This window comes from Rattus rattus, chromosome 17 (genome assembly GCF_011064425.1).
Source record: "Rattus rattus isolate New Zealand chromosome 17, Rrattus_CSIRO_v1, whole genome shotgun sequence".
Lineage (NCBI taxonomy): Eukaryota > Metazoa > Chordata > Mammalia > Rodentia > Muridae > Rattus > Rattus rattus.
In genome coordinates, this window is record NC_046170.1 from 20,127,687 (window position 1) to 20,150,969 (window position 23,283).

General features: G+C 41.7%; 1 protein-coding gene across 1 annotated transcript in view; it reads left to right on the forward strand.

Annotated features, from left to right (window-relative positions):
* Positions 1 to 23,283, forward strand: part of Hhip (hedgehog interacting protein) — an 89,544-nt gene that overhangs the window by 65,535 nt on the left and 726 nt on the right. Inside the window, exons 8-12 of the mRNA XM_032888061.1 lie at positions 2,744 to 2,865; positions 5,047 to 5,170; positions 6,078 to 6,208; positions 8,225 to 8,306; positions 20,785 to 20,933. Of these exons, the coding sequence (XP_032743952.1) occupies positions 2,744 to 2,865; positions 5,047 to 5,170; positions 6,078 to 6,208; positions 8,225 to 8,306; positions 20,785 to 20,933 (608 nt within the window). The remainder of the gene's footprint in view (positions 1 to 2,743; positions 2,866 to 5,046; positions 5,171 to 6,077; positions 6,209 to 8,224; positions 8,307 to 20,784; positions 20,934 to 23,283) is intronic.

A 23,283-nucleotide genomic window follows, 5' to 3' on the forward strand; every position in this document is an offset into this window, starting at 1 on the left:
CTGTTCAGCAGGGAATACTCAAGGTGGGATCAGGATGTGGAGGAAACTGTCACATTCCATTTCCATAGCTCAGAACGCACAGACGCCACCAAGCAGCACTTTGAAGTGGAGCGGCCTGAGTCACCACCCTCCCGCCAGAGCTTTCTTGCGACCTTCCTGGGGGTCCAAGCCTCAGCGCAAAAACACAGGATGAGGCCCTTTCCAGACCCTGTTTGTGGCAAGATGCCTGTGCCATGGAGCCCTGCCTCCTCTGGCAACTGAGGCCTGAAGAAAATTCTGTTTGTATTCTGTTTCCTACCCAGAGAATCTCAGGCAGAGAGAGAGACTTAATGACGAGAAAAGGAACTAAAAACACTTTTGGCTGTAAATGAATCTGTCATTAAGCTCCTTGTCGTGTGGGGCTAAGCTAGGAAGCACTACTCTTGGATACTCTGAGGTAGCTGCCCGTACAGCACCTTCACGGCATATTTATGTTTTATTTGTGTGTGTGGTGTGTATGAATGCCCAGACTTACACATGTGGAGGGCAGAGTAAAGGAGTAGGTCAGATGCCCCCGCCCCCTTATCATCCAGCTTTCTCTTTCCCTCCATTTCTTTAGACAGATGTCTCACTAAACCTGAAGCCAGATATTTCAGTGAGGGTGGCTGGTCAGAAAGCTCCGACCTATTTCTTACCCCCCTCAACAGACCCCAATACTGGGTTACAGACTGCATTATGTCTGACTTTCATAGGTCAATGAAGAATCAAACTCAGGTCCCCCTGTTTGCACAAGAAGTGTTCTTCCTACAGATCCATCTCCCAGCCCGCCGTCTTCCTTTTTAGTTCCAAGGCTAATTAATAAGTTCACAGTGAATGTGACCACAAGTTAAAAGGATTAGTGGTGCAAGCCCGGTGCGCACATTATCTTAGTCCCTCCCGCCACCCCACTTACCATCTTCCCCAGTAGATTGGTTTTTTTCAGAGAGCAGCTAATGAGACAGCATCGGCACACCAGTCCTCTCCAAGAATCCCTGATAGACACGGGCAGCCATGCTTGGGGTTGTGCATTCTGCTTTGCCTTTAGACAAATGAACTGCGACAGGTGTCCGTCACCATAGCCTCGGCTGATTAGTCTCATTATCTGGCTCCCTTTGCACACGAGAAGCTAAGAGTCAGAGGACGGTGTGGCACTCACAGCCCCCAGGCAACTCCAGGAAGACATGAGCTGCTTCTTGTTGAAAACAAGCCAAACTTCTTTTTGTCATAGATTCTCTATCTTACAAAAACCAAAGGGGGAAAGGTAGTATAAGAAATCCTCTCACCCTGTGGAGACAAAGTTCCTCATTAAGTCACAACATGCCCGTGTCTCCAGACCTGCCAGTTACTGTACTGAAGTTGTCACTGTCAGAGAGGACAGTGGAGGCTCTGTCACTGTAGAACTGTCCCATTTCCTGCTCCTTCATCATGACTGTGCTCTTTGGAGCGCTCCATTGTTGTGTTGTTTTGTTATAATAATTGCTATGTGACCCTTTGTCTCTGAAGCCCCTGCTCTCAATTTTTTAAACATTTTTAATTTATTTTATAGCCCAGTGGTTTGGTTTATAAGTAGTTAATGTATTTTGTTAGCTCAGAAACAATGCTCGATGGAATGTTTTTTGCCTCCAGGGAACATTTGTAGACAATGTGTAGAAAGATTTTTAGATTTCACAACTGGGATGAGGGGCTAAGGGCAGGGTAACACTACTGTCATCCGATGGCCAAGGAGATTGCCAAGAATCCCATAATTCACAGAATGGTAACCCCTCACCCCTAACAACAAAGACTACATGGTCTCAAAATGTCAAGAACACTGGGTTTTGGTTTAATTTTGTTTGGTTGATTGGGTTATGTTGTTGTTGTTGTTGTTGATACATTTTTGAGGAGTTCAGACATTTCACTAGTTTTCATTCTTCTTCCAATCCTAGCCTCTTTTTCACTTAAACATTCAGGGACTATTGTGGCCTCCTAGACCTAGACAAGGTATCAGGAACACAGTGATCCTTGACCCTTGTGGAGTTCAGTTAGAATCACAGGGAGAGTGTGATCTCCGCATTAGGTATGCAGAACGTGAGGACAGGGCAGAGGAGACAGACCTCCACACATACGCAGGGCAACTGTGTCGTTGTTCCTGGACTGGAACAAGTGAAACCCTTAGAACTAAAGTATAATCATTCAGTGACTGTCGAGACGTCTTAGTGAGGAAAGGCACTTGCCAAAGAGAAAGAAGAAAACTGACTTACATAGATTGTCCTCTGACCTCTGCACAATATGCTATGGCACACACACACACACACACACACACACACACACACACACTAAATAGATGTATGTAACTTTTTAAAGCAAGTCTTCCATGTAAGAAACACACTATTTCTAATACTAACATATTACATATGCCACGAGGCACAGATGAGTTGATGGTAGCATTGATTCATATTTCTAAAGTCTGCCAATGCGTTATGCATGAGGTAATCCTTACCAACAAGGTAACAAAGGTCCCTAAGATAGTGAGAACATTCTTTAGAAGAAAGATAGCCAGAAGAGTTAAGAAACACACTCCCGAGGTCATTAGCTTCGATAGAGTAAACAAGCTTGTCAGGATGTTTCCTTCAGTGGTTTCAAGAATATCCAAACTAAATTGCTCGCAGGCTGGTTGCGTATTCCTTTCGTTGTCAGGAAGAGACCCTGGGAGGAATTAATGAGTATCTGCCTCTTTATTATGCAGATGTGCCGTGGATCGACATCCCACTGATATAAACATCAATTTAACAATACTTTGCTCAGACTCCAATGGGAAGAACAGATCGTCGGCCAGAATCCTACAGATAATAAAAGGGAGAGATTACGGTGAGTGAGACATACGTGGCTGCTTTGCTTTAGGTAAAGATTGGTTTTAGCATATTAACTAGAGAAAAAAGAGTTTGCATAATGAGCATGGCGAAAACACACAAGCATTGGCCTGGCAGAGGCCAGTGAGTAAATCTCTCCATTTTTAAAGGTTCAAGGACTCCTCTGTGCCCCGAGGGTCCCTCCGCCTAATTATCTTCCCCAAAGATTGAATGGTTCTCTGTAGGTTCAAATAGTTTAATGCTCCCAAAAGTCAGTGGCCTTATTTTGCTCTTCTAAGACCCAAGGTGAGGAATCTCCCTTTATTCACTGTGATATAGAACTTGTCTCAACATTTTCTACAGAGAAATAACCTTAAAGGTAAGAAGTTTCTGAACACTCAACATGCAAGTCTCGGCAATTAGGAAAATAATGTTTCTAATAAAAACAATTTTAAAATGGATTTCTCTTAGAGAAAACAACGTAATTGACTTGTAAAAACAAGTCATGGGAATAAAATGTTTAAACATTATGTTTAATAACACGATTACTGGAGTATTTGCAGAGAACTTAAAAACAAAAAGTTGGATAATGAAATCCAAAACACTCGGTATTTTTCAAAGCTGTAGTAATACTCCCTGTTGAAGGCCACAGTGTATTAAGCATTATTATGATTTAGAGAGCATAGTAGATTGAGATTATTAAATCGATTGTTCCTTCTATTGACCCATTCAACAGGGCTATTTATCCTAGCACTAGGAATGAGGCCACTGGGCTGGTATTTGGTTACTTTGTTTTCCCACTTTTTCCTCTCTTCTCTCTCTCTCTCCTCTCTCTCTCTCTCTCTCTCTCTCTCTCTCTCTCTCTCTCTCTCTCTCTGTGTGTGTCTGTGTGTATGTTGGTGTGTCTGTGTGTATGTTTGTGTGTCTGTGTGTGTATGTGTATGTGTCTGTGTGTGTGTCTGTGTGTCTGTGTGTGTCTCTGTGTGTCTATGTGTATGTGTATGTGTGTGTCTGTGTGTGTGTCTGTGTGTGTGTGTGTGTATGTGTGTGTGTGTGTGTGTACACCTTATAAAAGCCAAACCAAAGAATAATGTGATTTGGACAAAAAAAAATTTAAGCCACTAACTAATTCAATGGATTTTCATTATATCTAAAGAATTAATTAAATTCTACTAATCAAATGAACGTCCAGAGAAAACCATTTAGGTATTAACAAACTTACATTTACGCATTTTGAAACACATCCAAAGTTGACGCAGCTCCCACCGTGAAGACATTCAGAGACCCACTCTAGGTGACAGCCCTAGCATGAGCCACATTGTACAGAGGGGAGTCTGAGGTAAAGACAGGTTAGTTAGCACACAGATCCGAATAGTAAAAGTTTAAATTGGAGCAGCCGGATTCTAGTATTCCTGACCTTAGTCATTCCATTACATTGTCTGTCCTAGTGCTGGGTATTTAAAACTTGTCTTCTTTAAGCTTTATCATAATCATGTGGGAAGAACAGGGACTTCAAAATGATTGTGCTGTACAAAGGTTCTTACGTAAGGTACCGCTTGTTGATTGGGACTTACTTGACATTAAATGCAAGAGAAGTAACCATCAGGTGAATTTGTCACTTGGAGGTGGAAGGAACTCCTGGAGCAGACACTGTTCTCCTTGTAGGTCTGTAGTTATGGGCAAACCCATTAACATGGCTCAAGCAAGGGTATTCTCTGAAGAGACAGTGTTTTTGAGAATATAGTAAATGTGGGTTTAAAGACCTTTTATGTGCTATGCTTTACTTCAAGTAAAGTGTGAACCTTTAAAACTTTTTAAACATTTCATGATTTGACAGATCTGGTTTGATTGCTAAAAGTAAGCAGAACCGTTTCTTAACAGACATTTAGTGTTCAAAACTCAAGTTTTAAAGTATTTTGCTTCTACAGTAAATAACAATGATTTCAAAATATTTGGATTGGAATTGTGTTGGAATCTCGGTATATCCTGACAGTTGAAATGGCAAGGCCTAGTGAGCGCTTTCGCTTCTTAAAGCTTACACTTGAATGCCATTAAGACAGTTTCGTTATTCTCATCAGTGGATCCCTGTCTTGCTTTACAGAACACAATATGCAATTGTTATTACAATACCCACTACTTGGTCTATATCACATTTACTTCTGGAAATGCTTCATTTGCTCTAATCCTATTTTTTTTCCAGAAAGCGAGCAATCTCTTCTAGAATTCAAGCCATTCAGTAACGGCCCTTTGGTTGGTGGATTCGTTTACAGAGGCTGCCAGTCTGAAAGATTGTACGGAAGCTACGTGTTCGGAGATCGCAATGGGTGTGTTTCCTAATACCAAAGGTCTATAACCAAATGACATGTCCATTGTCACAAGTCTGTAGATCAAATGGCACGTCTATTGTTAGGCACACTACCAGAAATGATCCAAGTGTCCGTTCCCAGAGCCAGACCTTGGACACACAAATATTGTTACTTCATGGTGTCTCCTCACATCTGGAAGGTTAATTGAGGAGATGCTTCCAAAGAGACTCTTTTCAACAAGGATGATGTTTAAAGGCAATGAAGTCCTCTGACTTTTCCCATTATCCTCACCCTAACTCCCAAACTTGTTTTAAAGAAAGTGTAAAAGCTGTTTGTTTTGTTTTTTTTTTTTTTATTGCTCTGCAAGACTATGAATTCTGGTAATGTCAAACCCTCAGAATCTTGAGCTCACAGTGCAATATGTCTGGATAAGTAGGTATTACTGGATAAAAATTTAGTCTAAATTTTTAAGGTCTTGCGGTGGGGGATGTAAGGAGCTGATGAAACCCATGCTGAGAGGTCCCTTCCTGAGCTATTGACACTCAGGCAAGAGGAGCCCTGATATGCTCGGCTTCTGCAAATGCAGGGACTCAGCCCTGCATGTACCCAGCCCTTCCCATGGAGCACAAGCTGCAGCTGAGACCTGCCTGGGAAGTATCCTCTCAGAGTAGGTGTTGAGGGGCTCCCTCTTTCTTGAATTTTTTTCAGTGCCCCCTCTGAACCAACTCTTATCCTCGAGTCCCTAATCCTCATCTGGTCCTTTCGTAGTGGTCCTGCACACCACAGAGCACATTCCCTCTCCCTTGGGAAGTGATGTCTTTAGTGTGACAATTCCTCATTTCAACGTCTACTCTAAAACACCTTAGAGCACCCTGTAAGGCGACGTGTATTCTCATTGTGGGTTTTGTGGTGTGTTTTGTCATAGGAATTTCTTAACCCTCCAGCAAAGCCCAGTGACCAAGCAATGGCAAGAAAAGCCACTCTGTCTGGGTGCCAGCGGCTCCTGTCAAGGCTACTTTTCGGGTCACATCTTGGGATTTGGAGAAGATGAATTAGGTATCGTGTCTACTGCCCATGGAGGTCTAGGTTCACCCCTTGCTTGGAACACTTTGTTCTGCCCTATAGACTCACGGTTTCCTCTTCCACTTGTTGAGAATGTATGCATGGCAAAAGCAACTTCCCAGAGTCCCAACATGGTGAACTTAAACCTTCTTTCCCAGTAACCTTTCTGCAAAGGGTCTTTATACCGTGCTTATATTTTGGATCTTACATAAAAAGTGAAAACAAAACAACGGACAAACAAAAAGAAGCAGAAATGAGGGGAAAATTAAGTTCCAAAGGGAGAGTCTTTTGATAACTACTGATATATTCAGTATGTTCCATGATGATCCTTTTGTCCTCTATGCAACTGTTCCTGTCCTAAGGTGACTCTTTTATTCTGTCACTTGCCCACCTCCCTTTAATACATTTTCAAAGGGCGGAATCAGAAGCTTACTTACCCTCTCCACTGTTTACTTACTTTGATGATTTGAGAATAATAAGTGTGCAAAATAATCTGAGTGGTAGAGACCTTTGCCAATAGAGCAGAAATTACCGCATTGGCTATCCATGTGACAGTATTTGGGCCACGTTTATCAATGTATGGAGCCTATGTTTGTCAAAGCTTCATCACCAGGCCATGGTGCCATTGGGAGGTGGTGACCCCTTTAGCAGGTGAGCCTCAGTTGAGGGAAGTTGGTGACCTTTAAAAATAGATTTATTTTGTATGTGTGATGTTTTGTCTGTATGTATTGTGCACATCAAGTGTGTGCTTGGTGCCTGAGGAACCCAGATCCTCTGCAAGAGCAACAAATGCCCTCACCCTCAGAGCCATCTCTCCAACTGCAAACTCGGTGTTTGTAAAGGGAGTATCAGAAGCTTGTTTTTCTCTCTATCTCTGCTTGCTGGCTGCTGTAAGGCAACAGGGCTTCTTTGCTATACTTTCCTGCCATGATGACCACTCCAAGTAAAAGAGCCAGGCTAACACCTATTGCAGTCCCAAAACCATGAGCTAAAAGAAAACTTCCTTCCTTTAGAAAACATGCTCAGAGCCTAATGAACAAAGGGAGTTGAAATCGGGACGTGATTAATTACAAAGTGAAATTGTGTACTGTCCATTGATTTAAATGACAGAGTTCAGTATAGCTTTTGTGGCATTTTTCTTAACCACACCCTAACAAACCATGAGGACTAGGATCCTGCAGCCCCAGAAATACATTTTAAGGCATAAAAAGGAAAGAATATGTTTCTTTCCTAAGTTAGAATATTCTCTCTGTAATGAAAGCCCAGGTCGATTCTGTTTATACATTAAAATGGGGTAATCAAAAGAAATAGTCACATGCCATTTGTTTAGATTAATAAAGGACTCAGGCAACTCTCTCAGAAACATGCACAGGACCTATATGAGACACTTAGGAAAGAGATTTGTCTGTTCTTGCTCCAGATGGAAAATATTTTATACTGAATTTTTTTCTTTGATGTTCTTGTACCCTACTCAAGGGAATCAAAAGGATACACTTTTCTAGTTCATAAGCTCTATACTGTAATTTTAACGTCATTGGCAGACTTTGATTTTGAGAGCTAGGGCTAGGGATGGGCATTGATCGGTGGCACAGTGCTTGGTTAGAATACAGGGCTCTGGGTTTGCTTTCTGGGCATCACCAGGAAGGGAAAGAAGGGAAAGGAAGAAGATAGAAGAGGAAGGGTAAGGGAATGGAGAGGAGGAAGAAGGAGGAATGGACAAAGGGAGAGGTTTATCTAGGCAGCTTCATGAGAAAGCAGGAAGATCCCAGTTGAGGTAACATATCATTTCACTCTTGTAAAGAATCACTGAGGTTTGAATAAACACAGACCAGAAGCAGAGATGGGGATCCCAGGGAGGAAGCTGTGTCTTGGGTCCAGAGAGGTGTATTACAAGCCGCTGCCACAGCCCGTAGGCATCAGGTCTTCCTGAGGATGGGTGCAGAGCCACGATAGCTGCTTTGCTATGATGTCATGCTATGAATTCACTCTGCATTATTTCTCTTTCAACAGGAGAGGTTTACATTCTATCAAGCAGTAAGAGTATGACCCAGACTCACAATGGAAAACTCTACAAGATCATAGACCCAAAAAGGTAAGATTTCTTTTTCCTCTTGAATCCGTTCAATGTCCATTCTCCAGTTGCTTTCGGTCACTCAAAGGTGTTATAGAAGAAGCACGGTTTGCAGTGAGCTGGGGTGAACATAATGCCCTTCCCAGGAAACGGAAAGACTTGGAAAGCTCATTCATGTCCTTCTTAACCTCTGGCTGGACTTGTGGAGTCAACATTCCCAGTTAAAAGTCAGGAAAGGACCTAGCATGGCAGGCAATGGCCTCAGCTCTTGTATTAGAAAAGCAATAAAACCTTTAATTTCGAGAAAACGGGGAATGTTCTAGCATACAGTGCCTCCTTCATGTGATTATTTTTTGCAAGCTGAGTGAGCTAAGTTATATTAACCGTGACCATCTGAGCCACATCGCATGCTGTTCTTCTAACACGCATGACGACTATGGCTCTAACCAAGCAAATGGAAAGTAGAGGGTTATTTTGTTGTTTGGTTCAGCAAAAGGAAGATTTGAATGTTTTTGTTCTTTATAGCACATATTTTGATGGCTTAGTAAACAAAATGTTGTCTTGAAAGAAGGAGGGAACGCGTTCAGATCTCCCGGAACACACGTAAATGTGGAGTGGACGTGGTGACTGCACAACTCAACATCTGGGAGGCAGATAGGGGATACCCAGGCGGGATGCCTGGACAGATAGTCAAACGGGTGAGCTCCCAGGTCAGCAAATGACCCTGTCTCACTAAATGAAATGGGAAAGGATCAAGGAAGATACTCAGGGTTAACATCTGACCTCCCTACACATGCACACACACACACACACACACTACATACATGTGAGCATGCATATACAAATACATGCTTACTGCATGTGCATGTGTGCGTGTTTTCTGCTGCTGTTCCCGCTCCATCTACCCATCTCACTGTCAGCATATACAGTTCTGCTGTCATTCTAAATCATTTTTCTGATATGAGAACTGAACTATCGGAAGCTGCTAAAATTACACGCTGCCACATGGATGCTGTTCATATCGGACCTAATCATTTTTATAGGTACAACCAGTAAGTGCTGAACTAACCAGGACTCATTATCCACCAACGCCATGTCAAACTTCGTTAAAGTTTCTCTCAAGAGAACCAATTCTAGTGATAGGAAAGGTTAGCCAAAGGCATTGACATTGTTCAATTCTTTTTTAAAAATCATTTATTTATTTTTATTTTATGTGCATTAGCATTTTGCCTGCATGTATCTCCGTAAGAGTGTCAGATCTTGGAATTACAGACAATTGTAAGCTTCCACGTGGTTGCTGGGAACTGAACCCGAATCCTCTGGAAGAGCAGTCAGTGCTCTAACCACTGAGCCATCTCTCCAGCCCGGTGCTGTTCAACTCTTAAATTACTATTCGTAAATTGTCAGTTGTGTGTTTTCCTAAAAAAGCCGTGGATTCATAACTGGACAGACTGCCTTTTCTATAAAATTTTTTTTTTCCTGAGAAAAATACAGGTTAGCATTGGCCACTGTGCTACACAGAGGAGACTCGGTGAGAAGTGGTCTCTGTCCCTTGCTCACGGAGAACATGCCCTCACTTCACATCGCAGGAAGAGACACACTTGTATGCATGTAGTTGTAGTGACGGCTTTCCTCTGTAGCATGAAATCAGTGTCCTCCAAGGAAAACAAAGATGCAAGACTACAGACAGACACTCAGGGGGTGCCGAAACCAGTACCCAGACACAAGCTAAACCAATGTGAGCTCAGAACTGATCTTTTAATGGCCTGCAGAGAGGGCCCAGGGGTTCATCCGGACCTCGGGCAATTAGTTTCAAAATGGTCACTGTTGTGTCATTATGTTGTCAAGGCTGGTGAGCTTTTGAGGCTTCCCCACAATAGGGAAACGAATCCCCTCCCCTTCAAATCTCTCTTGATCTGGATTGTTTAGTCTGTTGGCGAGTAGAGGTGAGTTTCACACCTTCGATCTATTATTAGAATCTAATTATCAGGGTTGCCATGGGTGACCTTGGCTTTGTGATCTTAGGGCCCCCTCTAGTAGGGTGGTCTCAGAGTGACATACCTGAAGGCCTGCCTTCTGGTGACTCATGTCATGTGTGGGGCCGGGGTTAGGCTCTGTGTTTGCTTTGCAGAGGTGGGGGGGAGTAATAGAATCCCAAAGTCCCATCCTCCTACAGAGGCATCAGCGTGTTCTAAATTAAACTGGGTGTAAGAAAGCTTCTGTTTTTATAAACACTTGTTGGGAGCCTCTGACGGTTTGGATGTGAAGGCCAGAGATTAGTATGGCAATGTTTTTCCCAAGAGGGGCTAGCGTTCTATATGAGCTGATGCCTCTGCACAGGCAGAATGGTTTGGGGGCACACAAGTTAATCACTAGCATGGGCATGCTCAAGAGGTCAAGCAGAGTAGAAGTATTTTCTAAAACTGAAGGAAAAAAAAGCATCATCAAATGTAACGATTCATATGCATGCATATATGGGCATTTCTTGTTATTTCAAAAATCTAACTCAAATTGAATAGTTAATCCATTGCTGTTTGATTACAGAATCCCCTAGATTTGTTATGATATTTTAAAAATTACTTTCATATGTCAGTTGATCTATGACCCTGGAAGAGAATACTACTAATTGCAATGTCATCTATTTCTATGTAAGGTATCATAGAAGTAATGCATTTACCATAGTATTTGTGTTACATTTTTCTACACATGCGCACACTAAATGAACTTAGAGATAAAATGTAGTAACTCTTAATCAAATTTAGCAAAAGCACATGAGGTTAGGTTTAAAGCTGTAAATTGCAAAATCATTTGCATAAGTCTTAAATTATTCACAGTGGAACGGCTCCCTCAGAAGAAGGCCTTTTAGAAGTAAAGGTCATTAAATTTTAATTAATCAACTTTTAATCGAATGTATAAAATAACAGGGTTTATTGTACATTTCCTACACACATATTTGTCTGCTGCTCTCTCGCTGTCATTACCCTTCTTTCTTCCCCTTCCCCTCTCCCACTGCTCATCATCCACAAGGAAAATTTAAACATGAGATATGGTCAGGTTTCCCAAGTAATTTAGGGAAAACCAGCCCCCTGGGGAGACAGATCAGGAAAGAATCTGTCTTATGCCAAAACACTAAACGCACTTCAAGGACATCAGCAGAGTTGGGAAAGTTGCCTCTCACATTGGACTCGAGAATGATGTCAGTCAGTGTTGGGTTCCCAGACTCTGTAGTACTCAATTCAGTGCGCCCTGGGATCTACCCTTGGAGGTTCCAGGGGACAGATATAGATGTACTGGGCACAGGATTTGGGCAGTGACTCTCATTTTACCCAATGATGTTGAGTCTTACCTTCCTTGAAATTAAACGTCACACGCATTATTAGGGTGCTGTGCCCCTCGATCCATCAGAAACTTCAAGTGGATTATTGTCTCTTGCCTCTTAACTGCATGGGACTCTGAAGTGAGTTGAATAATATAATTAAAGTGTATTCTAATCTCTAGACTTGTTGGGCCGCATTCTTTGCATTTCCATAATTATTTTCAGGTGCTGTCTCAACCTTTCAGTTTCTCTCCCTTCCAAAATTAGGCTGCAGGTGTCTGTGTAGCGTGACAAAGCTCCTACCACCTACTTTCAGACAGTCAAGTCATTTCTTACGTGTTCACTCTTTGCTAACCCTTTCCAGAACTAATCAAATGTTTAAGGGGTGTGTGTGAACTGGGTCGGCAGGCAAAAGCACTTAAAACACAATCATGATACCTGAGTTCAAGTCCCACCCTACAAAGGTCCAAAAAGCTGTTCAGCTCCAAATAGGGACTGTGGCAGGAATGAACGAATGAACAAATTTAAAAGGATCAGGATCGAATGCTCCCTGGCAGTGGTGGAAATTTAAAAGTTCTAACACAGTTATGTGACTTCCAAACTTTATCTCTACAGAGCACAAGACGGTGTCAATTTTGTTTCAGATGAACTTAAACCAAAATGCCTTTGTTCAGACTGTGAGATGTTCCCAGGGTTAATTCTCCAGGAATGTGAAAAGCAAAGCTATTCCTCAGTCCTTGCTTTGCCTTCTCTAAACCCAATCTTCTTGTATTTCAACACCTCGCTTACCCCTTCTCCAACCAAGACACTGGCCCTTTCCTTTAAGAGGTCTATAAATTAACAACGCAAATTCCAAGCTTGAAAGCTCGCTCTTCAGAAACGCTGTGTCCCCAAGCTCCTCTGTGACCAGTATCCAAACCTACAGTGTCTGCTGCCTCCCCACTCCCTAGAGGAGCCACTTGGCTTGATTTGTTTTCTTCTTAAATCACTTCACCCTACTCTTCATTGTGCAGGATGCTAAAATATTGGTTTTAGGGGGAAAAAAATCACTTCAAAAGGGCAAACCGGTCCTTTGTGTATGGAGCCCACAGGCGGCTCTGTCACTCTGAAGAAACTTATACATAATAGAGTAACTCTCATCCAATAAGTCAGTGGAGCCCCAGTTCATCAGTCAAAGTTTCATGCACGTGGCCCCCTAGGTTGATAACTTCCCACAGTGCCTGTTGACCCAGCTGCCAAGTCCCCTTGCAGCAGGTGGTGTTTTCACGGCCACCCTGACAGTAATGCAAACTGTTTAGCGGCTCCATTGACCTTGGAGCTATTAACAGGGGTACAGGCTCCACAAGGGACTAGCTCTCCAACAGGACCGAATTTCTGAACACTAGGGGTCATGAACAAGTATATGCCCTATAAAAATCCATCCAGCACGGTCAATTTGAACTCCGAGAGACAAGGAAGCATTTTTGCTATTATTTTTATTATGTATATCCAATAACCAAAAATGTGTGTACTCGTATCTCCTTGCCTGTTCTCATTGCCGAGAAAACTTCATTTCGTGTGTAGCTCTTAAATAAGTCCTTTTTAGCTAACGAATCTTTCCTGGTTGCTACAGATCATCTGAAATTCTAGATGTTTTATTTTTAAAAACAGACAAAGTTAAAAAACTTCTAATGAAGCTGACTGTGGGTACATAATTTGTTGAAATGACTTTGATATAACTAGAATTTCCTCATTCCTTAGCAAGGTTTGCCTTCGTGTGTATTTATGTATCTACAGGCATACTTAGTCCTGTGTAACACCCGCAGCAGTGCTGGAACCTTTACCTACTTTAAAACAAAGTCTCACAAAATATATGAGAAACTGTCACCAATTTCTCTTAAATACTTTTTGTGTTATACTTTTGAAAATAATCATGCCTTTTTTCAAAATGATGTCAAATTTGTTTTATAAAATGCTAACCTAATTCTGTTTCTTCCCTTCTTAAACCTTCTACTGATTTTGTATCCCATCGCGATGAATCTAAATGGTTTCTCCTAGATCTGTTAAGATAGAATTAATTGACCAACACGAACCGTGGATGTTTACAGTGCACAGCCCATCCCCCCAAGCCTTACCCTCGGGGATTTGTTCTAAGAACTCCACTGTGTATCTTCAACTGTAGATACAACCCTCTGTGTGGTTTACCCCAATGCACACCCATGATAAAGCTTAGCTTATAAATTAGTACAGAGAGAGTCACGGCAGCGATTAATGGTAAAGTTATAGCGATATACTATGATGACATGTTTTAAAGCATTTCCGGTTCATTTCTGGAATTTTCCACTAACATTTTTAGATCACTAAAAACAAAAGGCAGAGAGAACTGTAGGGATAACACATTTCTTTTTATAATTATGTGAATGCTCAATGATTAAGTCAAGTTAGTTAACATTAGCCTACATACCAAATATTTTAAATATTTATATGTATTCCCTATTTCCTATAAATGTGACATATAACTGTAACATTCAAAGAAATTGTCTGTTTTATTCAATTATAGCCTTCCTAATTTATCAATTTAGAATGCTAGACCATTCGCCCCTATGATAACTCTATAGGCTAACCTAAAATTTTGATTGAATTGCCACCTACAAATGCCATTTATTTACAAATATATAAAATGGAGAACATAAATGAAAAATTTGTTCTTCAAAATTAGGTTTATTTATTAAGAATCCAAGATTCTTAGTGGCATTTTTAAAAGTCATGTGTCTTCCCTTCACCCACCAGTTCCCTCTGACTCAGTGCTCAAATCTAATAGTGTTAAGCCTCCAGAAGGTCTTACATTTTTCTTGTATTTTTATTTTTATTGCATTTTTACTTTTTATTATATCACTGGACATCATCTGAATGATCAATTGAAAATTAAATCTGGGTTCCTCACCTTCCTCCTGAGTTTCGGAGTTTTTTCTTTTTTCTTTTTTTTTTTTTTTCTCGGAGCTGGGGACTGAACCCAGGGCCTTGCGCTTGCTAGGCAAGTGCTCTACCACTGAACTAAATCCCCAACCCCGAGTTTCAGAGTTTTACTTCTACCACATTCTGATTTTGTGTTCCCAGTCTCCCTGGGACAGCTAGCTTCTAGCTACAGTTGTGCTGTTTCAAGGATTTCCAGAACTATCTTCCAATAACCAGTCCTGTGATAAATCTGTGGCTGGCACTTAGGCCTCCTACACACTTATTACAACACTACAAGATGCCGAAGATGGGGAAAGTCTGGTTGGGCTGAAGCACTAATCAATACAAAATGCCTTGGGGATATTTTTTTTTCAAGACTATGAAACTTTGAATTAACTTTTTTTTTCACATCCAGCACGTTAACATTCAGCTTTGACTGCTTTGCCTCCATTAAGAAATCTCATCATTTTTACCTGCTGACTTTCCCATGGAAATAGAGATCGATTCGAGTCAATCCATTTTGGTGTGAGAGATTCACACACCATCTTAGACATTTTCAGATTGGGTGGATGACTGAACCGTCATCACATTACTAGGTGTCAGGGCCTCATCAGTGAGCATGTCAGGTCAGCAGATTAGATCCCAGAAACCCTCAGGATGAACACAGACAGAGAAGACTGCCCAGATCTGTTTTGTTCAACATGTTTCAGAACAGAAGTTTCTAGGTACTTTTTAGAAATAACATAGAACATTGACACTATCTATCCTAAATAATAACTTTAGGAAACACAGTACAAATAAAAACATGTGATGGTACAGTGTAGAATATGAACTGTAGAAAATTACAGTCTTTCTTGAGTTGAACTCTGCTCTTCCCTTGGAGCACACACGTCTCAGTTACTCAGGAACTACCAGCAGGAACGTGGAGTAGCTTCAGTGCCCCAAAAAAGCATTTGGTGTCTTGTTAGGCTTCAAAGAGGAGAGCAGTTTTGAAAAGGTCCCTTCCTTTCCACACCACACCACATCTCAGTTAGATGCCTGTTTCATGGACACACAGGAAGAGAGTCTGGAATATTCTCATGTTCCCGATGGGTAGGGTCTTCCCAGCCCAACTGGATTGGTTAGTGGTTAAATTCAGCTTACAATTTTGTTACAAAGTGCCCATAAATCGTCACACAGCGTTGCTGTCAATCCCTGGCATTCTTCAATTCCATCCTCATGAGTACCATGTACAAGAAAAATGTTACACAGATTAACCAGACTAAAGACAATTATAAGAAAGACCTTGGGGAAAATAGGAATTTTGTATGGTAACAGAGTACTGCGTGACCAGGGATCATTTCTCTGCTTTGACTTATACAAAGTCAAATCTACCATTATAAGATGATCTTCCTCCCAGCCCTCCAGAAATAGAGTAGAGACTGCCTTCAAAAGCAGTGAGTGGCAAAAGTCGACTACAGGTATCAACAGTCAAGGAATCCGTGAAGTCATAGCATCAGCTACTATGGCATAAAAAGACAGCTGCCTTGACCGCTGAAGACAGACTCCACCCAGTTACAAGATGGCAATGCTTTCCGTACTCGGAAGGTCCGGAGCACATTAATCAGTGGCCACATTTGTTGCTCCTGGTTAGGAAATGGCCTCCAATGGAGAACTCTTTGAATCATTAGATCTGACTATATCCATCATCCTTCTGGTTGCCCTCCCTCTAAGACTAGACTTTGAGTAACAAAGTTTAAACAATTGGTTTCTCTTAACTTCTGAGAATGGGAAAACAATGGAGGAGGGATAGGTTTATGAATATGACCATAGTAAGGAGACACTTTTTCATGACTGAGGGTAACAGAGTAGACCGTTCTTACATCAACCTTCCCTTCAGGAAGAAGCCATAGAATGATCCCAGCTGCTAAACCTCCAACAAGTCAGACGTTCATGAATAAGTAGTATTTAAGATCTGTAACTCATTTTATAATAAAATAAATTTGCAATGTATATTCCTCAGAAAAAAATGAAAAATGAGCTTTTTTTCTGATGAAATAAAAAATAGATAAATGTCAACACTACTCATTCAGAAGGACAGGAAACACTACAGTGTTTCAACACAAGCTGACAGGAGATGTCTCATCTATTAATTTATTGGTTCATTCACTAAATTAAATGCATGAAATTAAAACCACCAAGAATCCCACTACCCCAAGAGAATCTCTGCTGGCCTTTTCTATTCACAGGAAGTCAATAAAGACAATGTGTGTTATAAATAACCCACACTTCCCACTGTCCCTCTTCATTGCAAAGTGTCCAAACCTTTATACCACTACACGAAGCCAGCCAGAGTGGGTTTCTAAGAAAATGTCTTAACTTTCTGGAAACAATACATTATGTATTAAAAAATATTAGGCAATTTCTGTGATAGTCCCTCAGTATTCCATTATTTGTCATGTGAGGAGATGAGGAAATATGTTTCTCTGATTCAAATTAAGCTTAAAGGCTGTGGGGATAGCTGTCAACACATACACTCAGTATATTCTTTATTGCAAACTCAAACACCCTTTTGGCTATGTTTTCTATTTTGAAAGTTACTTCTGATTCCATTCAATAGAGCTCAGAGTCCAGAGGCTTTAAAAAAAATGATTGTATAAAAGAGCAAAGCTATTCGAATGATTCTAATTAGATTATACAAAAAACACAATTTTCTAGCACAATGAAAATATGTGTAAAAATTAGTTAAACTACAATGAATCTGTACTCTCAATTTTTGCTTAGCTGTCACTAGTTGTAGGTAGGTAGCATTTGTGTGTTAAGATGGTCTGTTTCAATGCAATGGACCTGTAGCAATGAAGTTTAGTGTACTGCCTTGCCCCTCTCCCCTCTTGAGTCCATGTAAAGGATCCTGTTTATCTTACCCAAAAGGAGGCTGTCTTCATAGCAAAGATCGTGCCAAGGGGAAAAAATGGCTCTCCATAGCAAACATCAAGTACAGAAGAATGCTTGGCTTCACCAAACATCTTTGTCAAACGTACTTTATTAAACACATTCCTAGAAAAAATGAATTTAAGTACAATGACTTTACCTCTTCTCTGGATGAGGAAACAATTCTATGACCTTAGGACCTGTTGGTCTTGACATTTCAGCCTTTGGTGTACTTTCTAATATTGCAGCTAACATAAAACACATCTCTCACAAATAAATTTAACTATATTATAAGTAGGACTGTTAGGCAATAAAAATGCAGCAGTTTCACGTTTATGACATAAAAGTATATCAATTTGGTGAGATGTAGTGGTACACGTTTTTAATCCCAGAACTAGGGAAAAGGAGACAAGTATGTCTCTGTGGCTTTGAGGAGAGTTTAGTGCTTGTAGTGTGTGTGTGTGTGTGTGTGTGTGTGTGTGTGTGTGTGTGTGTGTGTGTGTGTGTTGTGCTCAGTAAGACTCCCTTGGAGAACATGTCTGAGGGGAAATGGACTCAGGCCATGGAATGCCTTAGGGAGAATCTCTCACAAAGATCGACTATATCCAACTGTAAATGAGCAGTTGAATAGCTCTAAGGTTTAAGTCTTCAGAATTGCAACATTACTTGCAAAAAACAGCGTTTTTAAATTAAGGTAAGACTTTTAATGATGAAGAGATATACAGAAGTTCCTATACATCTTTAATGTTTGAGATTTTAACACATGATTCTGGAGAGTGTAGAAAAGGTCGAACTTAAGTCTCACCAGCAAATGGCACGCATCTTTCATCCAGCACTCAGGAAGCAGAGGCAGGAAGACGTTGAGTTTGAGGCCAATTGATCTACAGAATGAGTGCCAGGACAACCAAGCCTACACACAGAAACTGTGTTCTGAAAAACAAATGCAAGAGAAGGAGGAGGAAGAGAAGAAAGAGGAGGGAGAGGAGGAGGAAGGAAAGAAAGAGGAGGGAGAGGAGGAGGGAGAGAAGAGAAGGAGGAGGGAGAGGAGGAGGAGGAAGAGAAGAGGAGGAGGAGGAAGAGGAGGAGGAGGAGGAGGAGGAGGAGGAGGAGGAGGAGGAAGAGGAGGAGGAGGAGGAGGAGGAGGAGGAGGAGGAGGAGGAGGAGGAGGAGGAAGAGGGGAGAGGAAGAGAAGGAAGAAGAGGAGAAGAGGAGGAGGAAGAGGAAGAGAAAGAGGGAGGAAGAGGAGGAGGAAGAAAGAGGGGAGGGAGAGGAGGAGGAAGAAGAGGAAGAAGAAGGGAAGAGGGAGGAGGAGAGGAGGTGGAGAAGAGGAGGACTTTTCAAAAGCTTAATTTTGATTATTTAGTAAAGACCTATAATTTAGGTTTGTATTAGCCTTGACTTTGGGAGCACATAACAACATTTGTTTGCATGCTTTACAAATTGTCCTTCTCACAATATGGCAACACCGAGACCAGTGAAGATAGGAAACTGCATACTTTTCCCTAACGTCTCGGTCATGAACATTTGGACCCATGGTGCCAGCTTGATACTGTTTAGATGACACCATTAGAAGAGCAGAAGAATCATAGGAACCTCTGATGGTTTAGTTTCCTCTACAAACGACAGCAGCTGTAGAGCAGTTAATACAAAATGCACGGACTTTCACACTGCAAATGACATTTCTGTGCTTGCTGTTATTAGCATTTTCCTCTTCATAACGGGAGCTAATTAAATTATTATATAGTGATAAAATCTCTCCTATATGTGCAGTTTAAATTTTTATTTGGTAGCATAAACGTTCATTTGCATATGCATATTAGGATGCCTTTCAAGGGGGATGAAGTGGAAAATTATTATATGTAGTGGCACAGCCCTGTAATCCCAGTATGAGAGGCTAAAGTAAGAGGATTTCTAGTTCAAGACCCACCTGGTTTACAAAACAAACATAAGGCCAGCCTGAACCCTTCCCTGAAAGGCAAGAGAGACAGAGAGATAGAGAAACCCTGCCTCGTGTGTGTGTGTGTGGGGGGGGTGCGTGTGTATAATAAAAAGTGTGTGTGTGTTTGTGTGTGAGAGAGAGAGAGAGAGAGTGAGAGAGAGTGTGTCTGTGTGTATGTCTGAGAGTGTGAGTGAGAGTGTGTGTGTGTGTGTGAGAGAGAGAGAGAGAGAGAGAGAGAGAGAGAGAGAGAGAGAGAGAGATAGGGACTGTGTATATATCTCTGTGTGTGTGTGTGTGTGTGTGTGAGAGAGAGAGAGAGAGAGAGAGAGAGAGAGAGAGAGAGATAGGGACTGTGTGTGTGTGTGTGTGTGAGAGAGAGAGAGAGAGAGAGAGAGAGAGAGAGTGTGTGTATATCTGTGTGTGTGTGTGTGTGTCTGTGTGTGTGTGTGTGTGTGTGTGTGTGTGAGAGAGAGAGAGAGAGAGAGAGATAGGGACTGTGTATATCTCTGTGTGTGTGTGTGTGTGTGTGAGAGAGAGAGAGAGAGTCTGTGTGTGTGTGTGTGTGTGTGTGTGTGTGTGTGTGTGTGTGTGTGTGTGTGTGTGTAGAGGAAACTCTGCCTCCAAATGCACGTTGTCGGGTGGTTAGCAGAAAGGGCAGCCATGTAACTCAGCAGCAGAACATGCATCTAATTTGTTCAAGGGCCTGGGTGTGATGCCAGTAACCATTACAGAGAGACAGGGGGAAAGAGAAGGGATCAGAGCGGAAGGGATTCCTTCTCCTGCTTGTTAGTCACCACGCGTTCATTGTGACGTCACCAGCCCCGTGATATTACAGTGAGCCCCCAAACAAGAGGAACTCCCAGGGTTCATCCCAAAAAGGTTTTATGGAGCTGGAGCAGAAGGAAGCTTCAAAGTGTGTGCCCTTCTGTTTTTAAGATTACAATGTGAGGATGAACAGGCCTAATGGCCTGACTTCCATCCTCAGAACCCATGGAAAGGTAAGAGGAAGGAACTGGCTCCACAGGGTTGATTTCTGGCCCACACAAATGGATCATGACATGTGCACACTCCTCACACACACATGTGCGTGCACACACACACATACCATAAAAAAACATTTTGAATTATTTAAAATTACAGTTTCTGGATGTCCTAGCTACCAAATACAAAAGGGTCGCATTATTATCTCATGATGAGAGTTTTATGAGGAATCTTGATGCTAATAAGGTGTCTTGCGTTACCAAGCGTAATTTTCTGTTCTGAAGTTGTAAGTTGACTGTGTCACTTAAAGATCTCTTTCGGAAGTAACAGACATTCTGTGTACGTTGTGAGGGCACTGAGTTTTATCCCATCCGACTTTCTGGCTGATGTGCAATGTCAACTCTTGTTTTGGGATGCAGACCTTTGATGCCTGAGGAATGCAGAGTCACAGTTCAACCTGCCCAGACACTGACCTCAGATATTTCCCGGCTCTGTCGGAACGGCTACTACACCCCCACGGGCAAGTGCTGCTGCAGTCCTGGCTGGGAGGGAGACTTCTGCAGAATTGGTTAGTATCTGTGTTCCCATCCAGAAGATTGAGAACGGCCTGTGGGCACTTAGGAACTTATCATTTCCTGTTTGTAGAGTCATCTAACGTGCCAGCGGCTAGCACTGTACTGCAATGTCTCTTTCTGATATTATAAATAGAATCTTTCCTGTCTTAATGGTGACTGTTCACATATCTAAGTTAATCACAGGCATAAACGATCCCTAAATGACTGGATCCTTTAAAAAAGAGAGCAGCACACCACTGCCCTGTATTTGGAGCAGTCACACCAGCCAAAGACTCAGTGTTTGCCAAGCCCCTGGCCAAGTGCTAGCATTTTCCAGACACCCCATAAATGCTCTCTCTGGCTTGACTGCTTGCATTTTGCTGTGGCCCACTAGCAGCAGGGCTTTTCCATGGGTGCTGCTAAATCAAAGGGGAACACAATGATCTAGACACGTATCACGAGACCTTCCTTTTCCGCGCCTCTCCCTTGTGAGCCATCATGAAGGTGTGCAGCTTCTGAGAGGCAGCGGGGGTGGTCCGTTGAGGTCATTCTAGCCCTTCATGTGGGATGCCCTCAACTTTGTGCCATGTTAAATTCTAATTAGTGTGAAGTTTAAGAAAAAATGGGTAAATTTAAAAACTTGAGGAGTTTAAGATTGCGCTTAAAATAGAAATCCCACAATGAGTGTAGCATGGGCTCGTGAGAAGTGGTTTTCATTTCTACTGTCTCACACATTAAAGTACGCCCTGCTGACGAAACTTCAAACTCCAAATTAATGTTTAATATTGTTCTCAGCTCATAAATACTGCTTCTTATTTTTAAAATATATTTGTTTCAAAAATATAATCATGGCTTGTCTAGCTTGCACACTGCCTTATAGACAGTCGATACTTAAAGGTCATGTAGACAGCACATATTTTAAGCTTAAATTATTTCTGCTATTTAATATTGTTGCTAACATCTGACTAAGACGAGCGCTACAAACATAGGTGAGCGATACATAGCCATAACTCAGAAGAATCTAGGTATTTATTTAGAATAAAAACATGCACACAATTGACCCATTCCATCTCCCTTTTGGTCAATTGAGCCCCAAATTAATCAATGTACAAATGTAATACTAATCACATACCTATTATCCCCCTGCTTCTCTGGTGTGTGGCAATATATATTCCTCTTACCTCCTTGTCTGTCTCATAGAGCATCCACTCTGTTGGGTTCTTTGCCCTTGCCTAACTTCTATGTCCCCTCAAACAAATGTCGATGAAAGCATACTTTCTGAATGCCTTCTTAGGACAATATGCTCAAACTGAGGGTGGACAAGTTGTTTTAAGTTCTGAGGTGCTCTAACATGTCTTAATAGATAATAATCACAATCAGAAACATTCTTTGGTTAGCTTGTTTTATCTCAATAAAATCTTCTCAATTAAAATTTTCTCCTGATTAAACATTTTTCAACTAAAAAAATCCCTTTGTGAAATTAATCTGGATGTTTTCAATGAAGGACTTTACTTATACGCCCAGATGGTTCATACATCTTCCAGAAATTTGAAGGAGAAAATGCTTTTCACTTTTTTCTCATACTTTCATTTCCATGGGTCAGTCCCGGAACTAGGAGTTTCGAGTACAGTTATCTGAAAACAAAACAAAACAAAACAAACAAACAAAAAAAGCGATTCTGGTTCCTTAAAGCACAAAGACATGTATTCAGAGGTTTCGATTGTGTCTGTGGTGACTCAACCCTCAGACTCATCAATAGGCGACAACTAGAGAATAATCCAAATTCTACATCTGTCTCATTTTAGCAGTAAATCTTCACATTCTTTTCCTAGATGGTAGTGGTGAAAATGGTTCGGTAAAGATCTTCCTGTTGTAAAATGGCCCCAAAGAGCATTGCTCAGAACAGCGTCTGCCAGTCTCTTGCACTCGGCCCAGAATGGGCTTTCAGGCATAATCCGAGAGCAATGTGTTTGGTGCACCCCCTAAAAGCATAGGGAAGTGGGGACCCCAGGGAGACCAGATACTAGATAGCTTATGCAGCTCCAATCCCAAACTGGCCTCTTTCAGTGTCCTGAACCTGCTCTGGTCAGGGACCCCTTACTCAGGGCCAGCCTCTCTCCTGTGTGCTCCTCCCTTATAGGAATGCAATTGGCTGTGGGTTAAAAACGCCTCATGAAGCAGGAGCTGAAAGGGTGTTAGAGTCAGTTCTGCAAATCAGAGACAGTTTCTCATGATCTCTGCTTCTCGGCCTGCCGACATCCAGATGTTTAGCTCGGTCCCTGCCCTTAGAATACTTTGTGTCTGGAAACAGTTTTTCCCACATGCATATTTCTCTGTCGGATCGTTTTGTGACCGTCTCCCACC